This window comes from Oreochromis aureus, linkage group 23 (assembly GCF_013358895.1).
Source record: "Oreochromis aureus strain Israel breed Guangdong linkage group 23, ZZ_aureus, whole genome shotgun sequence".
Taxonomy (NCBI): Eukaryota; Metazoa; Chordata; class Actinopteri; order Cichliformes; family Cichlidae; genus Oreochromis; species Oreochromis aureus.
In genome coordinates, this window is record NC_052963.1 from 8168751 (window position 1) to 8179894 (window position 11144).

Genomic DNA, 11144 nt, shown 5'->3' on the forward strand with positions numbered 1-11144 from the left:
GCATGCTTTGATCGGCCCCACAGCAGGACTCTGCACCCATTCGAAAGATGGCAAACAAAACATTTATTAAACATAACAGACGTGCCCTAAGAATGAAGGAGAGTCTGGGATGAAGGGGAGGACGGATAGAAACGCTTTAGTGAGGAACTTCACTGATGGACATGATCTGTCTCAAATATCTGATTCTGCACTGCAGCAATGATGTGTTGGAGCAAAAAGTGCACGTTTTCTCACAAACTGGAGATAATTTATCTGAATTTCTTGAGCTGTCATTTCCCTTTCCCCTTCTTGGTGTCTCACCTCCTCTTGTCAGTACTAGGAGGATGTACCAGGCCTGGGAACCCACACCCATCCTCACCAAAGACTTCCCCAAGCTGCCTGGATCTTGTTCGTTCCGTGTGTCGTTCTCCTTCAGTAAATATTGTCTGATCATATTTGAGGTCGTGGTTGCTGCTAGAGGTGTAGCTGGGGACAGGATGAAATACAGTAGAATTATCCTCCTTAGATCCAGAAGAAAAAAAAGGTTTCATATTTTGACTTTTGTTTATTAATATGGTTGAAAGAAACATGCTAAAGCATTTTTTTTTTCAAAATTGTTATTTTTTTTACTTTTTATCCTTTGTTTTTGCAGTGGACATGGGGTCTTGCTTGATCACTGAATGATAGGATGTAATGTAATGTTTTCATCTGGATTTCTGGTATCAAAGCTCAGAATAGGACATACCGACACTTGAAGAGCTTGTAGGAAGCAGCAAAATGATGATCTCTGAAGTCCATTATGGATTAGAAGTAAGGTATAAGCTCCAACTCTGAAGGTATGCGAAAACCCAATGCCACAACTTCAGAGGCGCAGCTTATACAGTGTGCACCTCCTCCAAGCTGCCACCTACCTGCTCTGATGTCTGGTCCTCCTCCACCTCATCTCTGAAGCTCAAAGTCTGACTACCCTTCCACAATCTGAATAAAGTCATTTTTGCCTTGTTCAGCCCTTCCTTTCCTGAATCATGGGCACAGGTTGAAAATGAGAGGTAGTGAATCCTGTTGTCCACTGCAAAGGACACTAAATAAAAGTCTCGCTTTGAGAGGGTTAAATTTGTTTTAGTAAGATTTTGGAAACTTACAATTATTTTAAGACTCTGATGCGGAAGAAAGAATTTGGGTTTAGCATCAGAAACGTAGCATCTGTTAAAAAATGTGGAAACTGCAATGTCTGCCATTTTGAAAAGAAAATTAATATCCTGTGTTAGCTACACCGCCACAAATGTGGCATTACCAAAAAGCTCAGGCTGTCCTCTTGACAGGACAGAAGAAATCAACCAAACTGCATAAAGGGTGCTTGACCTACAAGTCTCAGGGTCACCTCCCCTGCAGAGGACAAAAATGAACTTCTGGGTCAGCAGTTTGAATCACTTCAAATATCATGAGTCCAAATACTGAAGGAAGCAACATATTTGGCAGCACTTTGTAACAGTGGGCATTGAGTAAAGCAAATTCTCTCCTAAAGTCACTGATAAAGAGATCTGAGAGAGAGAGACATACCAGCAAGTTCAGACAGGAAGAAACAAAAAGACAGGAAATGAAGGAGACGGGCAAACCAACAGGTAGGCAGACCAAGTAATGGCAGGAAAAACAAAACAAAGAAACAAACACAAAACACAGGCAGACAGATAGACAGGTGGGCAGGGAGGAATCATAAGCAGTCAACTGGTCATAATGGGAACGCTTTCCAGCCACATGTAGGTGGCCCTAATGATGTGCTGCTTATTTGCGAGGCTTGCTGGACTCTCCTGACTCCTGGGCTGGTGTCTCATTGCACATGTGTGTGTGTCTGTATTGTTTCCTCTCTGCACAAAAAAAATGATGTCAGAGAGTGAGAGACAGAAAGACACACACACACACACACACACACACACACACACACACACACACACACACACACACACACACACACAGAGGAGGTGTAACTTAGCATGCCCATTTTCTGTCATGCTCTCAATTCCAACTGAGCACTGCAGTTGGAGGAGGGGAGGGGAGGGGAGGGGGAGGGTGTGTGTGTGGTGGTGGAGTGGAGGGATAACTACCTCAACTATCCTGTGCTCCCCACCCCCTCCCCAACATCACCCCCCTCCTCCCAAGCCCTCCTACAGCTGATGTAATAATCTCAAACAGTGGAGTGTAATATAAATCGATGGTAGATGAGAAAATGCTGAAAGCACTCCCGGCTTTGTGTTTTTGTTGCTATTCTTTTCTACTTTTTTTGTAAAGGAATTTCTGTATGTGTGTGTGTGTGGGGGGGGGGGATACAGAACGTCACGCACACATGCGCATATAGGGTTCCACACTGACGCATCGTTTGTTGTATAGTCAACTGTTTCTCTGCTGATTTTTTTTTTTTTTTTTTTGCTTTCTTTTCCCTCCCTGCGCGGGCTGAGCCATGCCTGTAGCGGATAATTGTTTTTACCGCATTCAACAGTGTTTCTCAGAAGCAACGGGCTGAAAGTCCGGACTGTGACAGCGGAGGCTCTGCAGGGACAAACTAATGCCTCCTTCTTCTTCTTTCTGAGAAAGAAGGCACTGAACTGAGCTATCACGATCCTTACTGTGAAAATCTCACCAGTGTATTTTTTTTATGACGATGCCGGGTTGGAGACTTTCACCGTGGAGCTGCGAGCTGTGAGAATTCTCGTGGAAGAAGCATCTTTTTGTGCGTGTTTGATTTTTGTGCCGCTGGATGGAAAAACCGAAAACACCGAAAGCCCTAAAAGCAAAAGAAAGAAACAAAAGTGAGTTTTCTTCTTCTTCTTCTTCTTCTTCCAGGGGGGTTCGAAAAGCGCCCCCCCCCCCCTCTCTCTCTCTCCTCAGCATTCCCTCAGTCAGTCGACGGATTTTTTTTTTTTTTTTTTTTTTTTTTTTTTTTTTGCCATTACAGCTCAGTAGAGGGTGTCAGATCTTTCTTAGAGCACAGCGCTAGGATGAACGCAATCTCCGCGTTCCTGTTTTTGTGATTCCCGAATTTGCCACAAAAAAGAAGAAGAAGAAGAAGAGGGGGGAGAAAAGGAGAGGGAGTGAGAAAGAGAGAGAGAGAGGTTGTAGTTGGTGCTGGTGTTGAGGAGAAGAAGAAGAAGGAAAAAAATCGGCGCAAACGAGCCAGGCGAGACGCCGAGGGATGTGTGGGGGGGATGCGGGTGTTTTGCAGTGGTGGGACCGCCTGTGAAGCCCCAGCGCTGGGAGTGAATTCAGCACCGGGGGGAGAGCGGACAGCTCCCAACGAAGCCGCCACCGCCGCCGCCGCAGCGCGCAGTAACACAACCGGCGGGAGGAAAAAGCCACGGATTTGTTCGTTTTTACCCCACCACCACCTTCCCCCCTCTCTCCATCACTGCCAAGGTCAGTGTTAAACGAACTGAAAAAGCAAAGAAAAAAAAGCGAAAAGATGAGCCGGACTCCGCTGACGCTCTTTTCTTTCCGCTTTTCTTCCGATTATATCCCCGAACCCTGCGAGGCTGTGAGGACTCGGTCGACTTGAAAGAGACGTTTATGTTTGTGTTTTTGGATTCGTGGGGGGAACAGAGAGGGGAAAAAACTGGAAGAGTGGACACGAGAGCAGGTTAGACGCAGCGTGGATGTGTGATAAAAAAAGACTGCCTTATCTCTCTCCCCCCTTCCATAAATGTCTGTGTCTCTCTCTCTCCCTCTTTTCTTTTCCCCCCTTTTTTTTTTGCTTCCCTCCTTCCCGCTGATGCAGACCAGACCCCCAGCTCGCGCCGCGTCTTGAATCCGGGAATGAGTCGTCCACGTTGAAAAAATGCTGCTTTGGATCGTCCTGCTGAAAGCCGCTCTTTGTCTCGCCAGTGGAAACGTTACAAGGGACGTTTGCAAGGAGCAGATATGCTCCTGCAACGAGGTGGAGGGAGACCTGCACATAGACTGCGAAAAGAGGAGCTTCACCACTCTGCAGCAGCTCACCGGCCCCAGCTCGCAGTTTTATCACTTGCTGCTGCACGGGAATTCTCTCTCTAGGCTCTTTCCCAACGAGTTCGCCAACTTTTACAACGCCGTTAGTCTGCATTTGGAAAACAACGGCTTGCACGACATCGTGCCCGGCGCCTTCCTGGGACTGCAGCTGGTCAAACGGCTGCACATCAATAACAATAAGATCAGATCGTTCAGGAAGAGCACGTTTCTGGGCTTGGACGACTTGGAATATCTCCAAGCTGATTTTAATCTACTGAGGGATATTGACCCCGCCGTTTTCAGGGACCTAAATAAACTTGAAGTGTTGATACTTAACGACAACCTCATCAGCGCGTTGCCCGTGAACGTGTTTCAACATGTGCCCATTACGCATCTCGACCTGCGCGGAAACCGAATCAAAACGTTGCCTTATGAGGGGATCCTGGAACAGATCCCGGGCATTGCGGAGGTTTTGTTGGAAGACAACCCGTGGGACTGTAACTGCGACCTGGTTTCGCTCAAGGAGTGGCTGGAGAACATACCGCGGAACGCGCTCATCGGGAGGGTGATATGCGAGGCTCCCACCAGACTGCAGGGCAGCGACCTGAACGAGACATCAGAGGCGGATCTGTGCCCCTCACGGAGCGCCGGCGTGGACAGCAGCCTGGTGGCCCCTCCCACCCAAGAGGAGACCTCCATGGCCCACACGCACCCGACGCCTTACAAGCCCAGCGGAAATGCCAGCAGGCCCCCGACGCCAGGAGGCCACGGGCCCAACAAGAACCACTCCAAATCTCGTGAGAACTGGCAGCTGAAAACGAAACCCACTCCAGTGGCGGCAGGTGTGGACAGGGAGCAGCAGCAGCTGCGCAACGTGACGTGCCCCGAGCCGTGCAAGTGCAAGCTGGTGGGCTCCAGGCAGGGGCTGGGGGTCAACTGCGAGGGCAAGAAGATCGAGAGCCTGTCCAACCTCAAACCCAAACCCCTGGCCGCTCACGAGCTCAACATGAGAGAAAACAACATCCACGCGGTGAAGAAAAACCAGCTGCTCGGCTACGCGAGTCTCAACCTGCTCGACCTGGGCGCGAACAACATCAAGGTGATCGACAACGGCACGTTTCAAAACCAGAGCGAGCTCAGGTGGCTGTACTTGGATAAGAACTACCTGGACGCACTGGTGGCGGAGATGTTCGTGGGCCTCGTGAATTTGGAATATCTCAGTTTGGAATACAACGACATCCAGCTCGTAGTGGCGGGCGCGTTTAGCCCCATGCCGAACCTGAGGGTTCTCTTCCTCAACAACAACTTGCTCAAATCGTTACCCACGGATGCTTTCCTTGGGATTTCTTTATCTAAGATCAGCCTGCACAACAACTACTTCCCCTATCTCCCCGTGGCCGGCGTGCTGGACCAGCTCAACTCGATCATCCAGATCGATTTGCACGGGAACCCGTGGGATTGCTCGTGCAAAATCGTGCCCTTCAAGCAGTGGACGGAGAAGCTGGGGGCCGACGTGATCGTGAGCGACCTCAAGTGCGAGTCCCCCGAGGAGTTCTGGAAGCGAGACTTCCGCAACGTGCGGAACGACCTGCTGTGCCCCAAGCTCTACGTCTCCCCGACGTCGCTGTCCAAAAACAGCACTTTCGCGCAGGACTCGGGGACGCGCTCGAACTCCTACCTGGAGCCCAACAGGGTCTCCATCTCGGTGCTCGTGCCCGGCCTGCTGCTGGTGTTCGTCACGTCCGCGTTCACCGTGGTGGGGATGCTCGTGTTTATTTTGCGGAACCGAAAGAGGTCGAAGCGGAGGGACGGAAACTCCTCCGCGTCGGAGATCAATTCCCTGCAGACTGTGTGCGACTCGTCGTACTGGCACAGCGGGTCTTATCACGCGGACGGGGGCGCGCACCGGGGCTTCGACTGCAGCACGCATCTCTCCACGACAAACGATGCGTAAAAAGGAAAGAGACCCCCCCTCCCTTCCCTGGATTACAAACACACACACAGAGACAGATACACACACACGAACTTTATATTTTATCCATTTGAACCAAGTCTGCTGCTGCTGTTGCACAGCCCCCTTGCCCCTTCTCACCCCACTCTGTAATATATGTATATGCCAAGCCCCCCCCCCACCCCAAAGGCTACAACCCATCCCTCCCTTTTTCTCTCTCCCTCCCAGTAGTCGGATTTTTTTTATTTTGTTTTTGCCGCAATCGGACCACAGATCTCTGCAAGACAGAAAAGAGGGGGAGAGAGAGAATAACAACAGTAATATTAGTAATAATAATAATTCAAAGAAAAAGGGAGCGAGCGCGTGTGTGTGGATTCAAGGACCGAGGACCCGTCCCCGAGGGAATGGTGCACGAGCGCATGAATGTAAATGTAAATACTCGGACCCGATGTATCATAATCTGCATGAAGATATTTCGCATGGTTTCACACACACACACACACACACACACACACACACACACACACACACACACACGTACACACCAACACATACAGACAGCCAGAGAGACGAGCGCGCGACGGAGAGGGGAAACCATAACCACCACAAACAAGCGCAAAAAGGAGCCAACTCGACCCCTTCTCATGTTATATCAATATGACGACTATATATAGATATTAAGAGTTATATATGACTATTACAAAGTGCCATTTCTCTATTTTTTTGTGAACCTGCAGTTAGGATTTGTATTTGTTGTTTTGAACTTGTTTGGAGAAACAAAAACAAAAAAGGAGGGATGAAGAGGAGGAAGAGGTGGGTGGTGATGGAAGTGAAGCTGTCAGTGCATGTTCTTTTTTTCTGTTTGTTATCATTTTTTTTTTTTTTTTGATTGTCGATGAATATTTGGGGTTATTTATACTTAGGTGGCGCAGATTTCGAACAAAAAGAGAGAAAAAAAGAAAAAGAAACCCACGTCTGCGCACTCATCATCTCCTTTATGAATGTAAAACTGTGTTATTTTATGGTGTGCCAATTGTTCAGATATTCCGACATGCAGATGAGCATGACCAATTAACGTCACTCAGATGCTTATGCTGCAAAGTTAATGTAGCTAAAAATAACAGTGTGTTTTTTTAACCTTATTTTTTTCTTCTTCTTCTTTTTATTTATGTGTCAATGAATATAGCCTGCTTTGGGTGAGAGGAAGAAAACAAAAAAACGAACAAACAAACAAACAAATAAACAAAAAAACATCGCAACAAGTTAAGAAGTTGGGGGTGTGGGGGTGGGGGGTTTATACTGTCATATTTTTTCAAAAGCAAAGAAGTGTTTTCAATTGAGCTAATGCAATTCAATGTAAACAGCGAAGGTAGACTGACATAGATAGAATGCTGTTTTTTAATGTCAGGAAAAAAAAATGTATTCCTCCACATAAAAGCTTATGGCTATGATTCACTTTCATCATATTGTGAGCTTTTGTAAAGCCATCTAATCTTGTCCAAATAGGAAAAGTCACTGTATTTAGGACAAAACGTGCTTGAAAGAGGCTGTTTTTTTTGTTTTTCTTTTTTGTGGCTGGGAGAGAAGTGAGGCAAACTGGAGCATTTTACAGCAAGAAAGAAATCAAACAAAGGCACCTACATACAAACATAAGGCAGAGGTAACTAGATAAAGCAAGATGTCTTTCTTTTGCTTTCAAATTATTCACTTTTGAACTTGAGATACTCTTCCTGAAGGGGCCGCATGGTTTTTGTGAGCTCATGACAACAATGCCATGACTGAATACCTGTTTTATTGCTATTTTTCTCTTTCCAGAGCTCAGCTACTGTCATGGGATATGCTGCTTATAACCTATATTGCTTTACCTGAATTTAAAACAAAGAAGAAGAATGCCCCCCCCCCAAAAAAAACAAAAAACAAAAAAACAACAACAACACAAAAACAACAACAAACAAGCATTAAAATGGCTGGGGCCTGTTTGAAAAAAAGAAAGTCAATTCTTTAACTCTGCAGTAGCTCAAACAGAAGCGAGGAATATGCAATTAGCATTTTTGTCTTTTGACTCAATGTTTGTTATGTAAAACCCCAGCACTGGTTTTCACTTTGCCAATTGATTTTCTTTTACAAAACCCACTCCAATATGTTTAATTTCGACACGAGTTCAGGCTAATTCGGTGAAAACTTACCATGGCCACGATGAGAGTGTACAGAGACGATGTTTAGACGGGCTTACACCCCCCATACTGCCCCTCACCTTGCCTCTTCTTCTCCCACAAGTAGGCCTACAATTCAAGCTAGCGCTGTTCATGGTGCTGAATCATTTTTCCTGCTTTTTTTTTTCTTTTGTCTGTCGGCCCCCTTTGTGCGTGCGTGCAGGACCGCGTGTGCACGGTCATGCAGCCCGCATGTGTGAAGACAAATCAGAGAGAGCGCGAGAGAGAGAGCAGCTGCGTGACCATTTGCATGTATGTGTAGCCGCCCTTACTTTCCCTCCCCTCTTTACCCCAAACCACATAACCATACGCAGCTTGACCTTGGGGACTAACATCTCAGCAGATCTGTGACAAACCAGTCACCACCCTCATCACCATCATCCGCCATTTTCGTCCTTGTCCCCCCTGCCAAACACACCACCACCTCCACCAGCTCCCCTTTCCTCGGCTTTCCTGTCCAATCACAGGGAGGGGATATATTGGGGGTAACTATGTGTCTATTCTGTGGAGTATTTACTGTGCCACAGTCCACTGATGATTTGTCATAACTTTCAAACGCTGTGTTTCAAAGTTACATTTATATGCTTTGCGATATTTGACCTGCTTCTATTTTGTTAAATAAAGTGTGGTTGAGGTTGAGTACAAAAAACAAAGTATTTGGTTTTAGGTTTTTATTTATTGGAGCTGGCTTATTGACAAGGTTGATTTATCATCTGTTGTAGTTTTGCATAATTTACATGCTGCAGGATTTCCACATACTTAGCATGTTGAGGTGCACCAGCTTCTGGGTTTCTTCTTAATTACTGTAAAAAAATTGTTATAATAATCATTGTTCTTATCAGGGTGAATTAAGGATTCTTCCACTCATGAGTAGGAATGAAAGCTACTTTTTTTTCTTTGCTAAGCTCTACCTTTCAACCCACATAATTAAAACAGTGTGTCTGTATCAGTGTCATGGTATAGGCCAGTTATGCAAGCAAGCACTGTAAAGTAAGTTAACCCTAAATGTCATACACCACATAAGTTTAAGTAACAGACACCGTTGATGGGAACATCGATATGACGAAAAAAAACACACAAAAAACAAGCAAAAAAAATCAATTTTATATTTAGGTTTTTGGAATTAGGCTTTTAATGTGCTAAACAGTGGGGCAGTGCTCAAATGTTTGATACAAAATAATCACTTGAATGTTACAAAAATGGTTTTGGGATTATTTTAGATGAAATGGTGTACTTCTTCTCCTTGAAAAACGACATAACATCCATTCCACCTCAGATTTATCATCAGTGTTATGTAAAAATGAATTATTTTAAAGCCACAAATTCAAATATTTTCCAAAACTGCCCTTAATTCACCCTATATTATTTACATTTTAGAATCCCTAGAGAGACAATCACACATTTTCATGTGCTGTTGAACTTACAGCTCTAATATCACACAATATCAAACAAAGCAACAATTTAGGTTCATGATTTATTTTTGGTAGTAAAAGGAAAATTTGAAGATGGCTGATACCCGAATAAGGTAGACCAGAGCAGCTGTAGTTGCAAGGTTGAGATTTTGATTATATGTTTTTTTTCTTTTTCAAATGTTTTTTTTTTGTTTTACAATATGTGAGAAAACAGGCTCTATGGGGAAGTTTATGATACTTCTATTTGTAAGTAACACATTTCTTTCTAAGATTTATGATTTTGGAAGAGTAAATCTAATAGCAAGAAGTAGCTAAAGCTGACCTATGAAGAAATGACGTCACAGTTGCATGACTTTAACCACTATGCTCCTGTGTTTGGTGTGCTGACAATGAATGTCCTCAACAACTTATGTAGTCCGATTTAACAATGTGTTAGCAAACACTTTCTCTGGAAAATGTACTAGCTTCAAAATCTATGAGTGGGGTATTATTTATGTGTTTTATGTTGTAGCAAAAGGAAAAAAAACCCATAAAAACACTTAAAGCTTGTGTTGACCTTATTTCAGGCTTTCAAAAACAAACAAACTTGGACTTCCAGAGAAGTGACCAGAAGTACAAAGGGCCAATTAATCTCCTGATTTTAGGACTCATTCCTACTGTACAAACTACTACTATAAACATGGTATGCACATGCTTAGCATAGGCATCTTAGAGGAAAGCTCGGTAGAAGTACCAAACAAACCAACAAACAAAAAGGAAAACTTTTTGTGGAAGTTATTTTTGTGATGTATTATTTTGTCTTTTCTGCTGTGTAGATGATTTCACCTTTAACCTTACATCAATTTTATCATTAGCATACTTGTTAATTTGGCAATTGCTGATATATAAAAAAAAATCACCATTACTGCATTGGAATCTGAAGTCTTGCACTAAATTGGAAATTTTGAAAATTTTAGTTTTGTACTGAAAAATATAAAGTGGACATTTACAACAATTGTTTTAAATTGCATAACTATGATGCAATTTATATGAAAAAATGTATAATAACATATAGATAGTGACACAGTTTATAAATATAGGTATTCTCAGTTACAATTGTCTTTTGACTCCCTGAAATTGATATCTCTCACCCACATGCTGTTGTTTAGCTTTTATGATTCAGAACACAAGGGGATTTGTTTCAGCTAACGTTATCTATGGTATAAATACAAATTTTACATTTAATGGATGGTGTTCAATGCAGTACCTCATGCAGAGCGCTATACTGTGTGTAATCCTAGCTAACGTCTTCAAAACATTACACTCCATCTGTGTGAATATGTTAGAGACTGTTAGGTGATCCTGTGCCGCAGTCCCGTGTGACTCAGTGAACAACACTGGGACCCATTCATTAATGCAATGGATGATAGCTGTTGGAAACACAGCAGAGTGTTGTAGCCTCTTTTACACGCTGGGCACACAGCACTCCAACACTGTTGTGGCCCAGCAGGCCTGCCGTAGTTCGTGTGATATTCCCCCCGAGGAGCTGGCAGTTGATGCAACACTTTCAGCAGGGATAACATCATCTGTGCACCTCATAACACTCAGCCTTTGGTGGAAGTCTCAATGGTCTCG

At 44.4% G+C, this 11144-nt stretch overlaps 1 protein-coding gene across 1 annotated transcript; it reads left to right on the forward strand.

The window, feature by feature from the left end:
* The first annotated feature begins 3565 nt into the window (after positions 1-3565).
* LOC116321518 (SLIT and NTRK-like protein 1) lies at positions 3566-8757 on the forward strand. Its single transcript, XM_031741384.2, has one exon. The coding sequence runs from the start codon at positions 3806-3808 to the stop codon at positions 5906-5908; it is 2103 nt and encodes a 700-aa protein (XP_031597244.1). The 5' UTR covers positions 3566-3805; the 3' UTR covers positions 5909-8757.
* The last annotated feature ends 2387 nt before the right edge of the window (positions 8758-11144 follow it).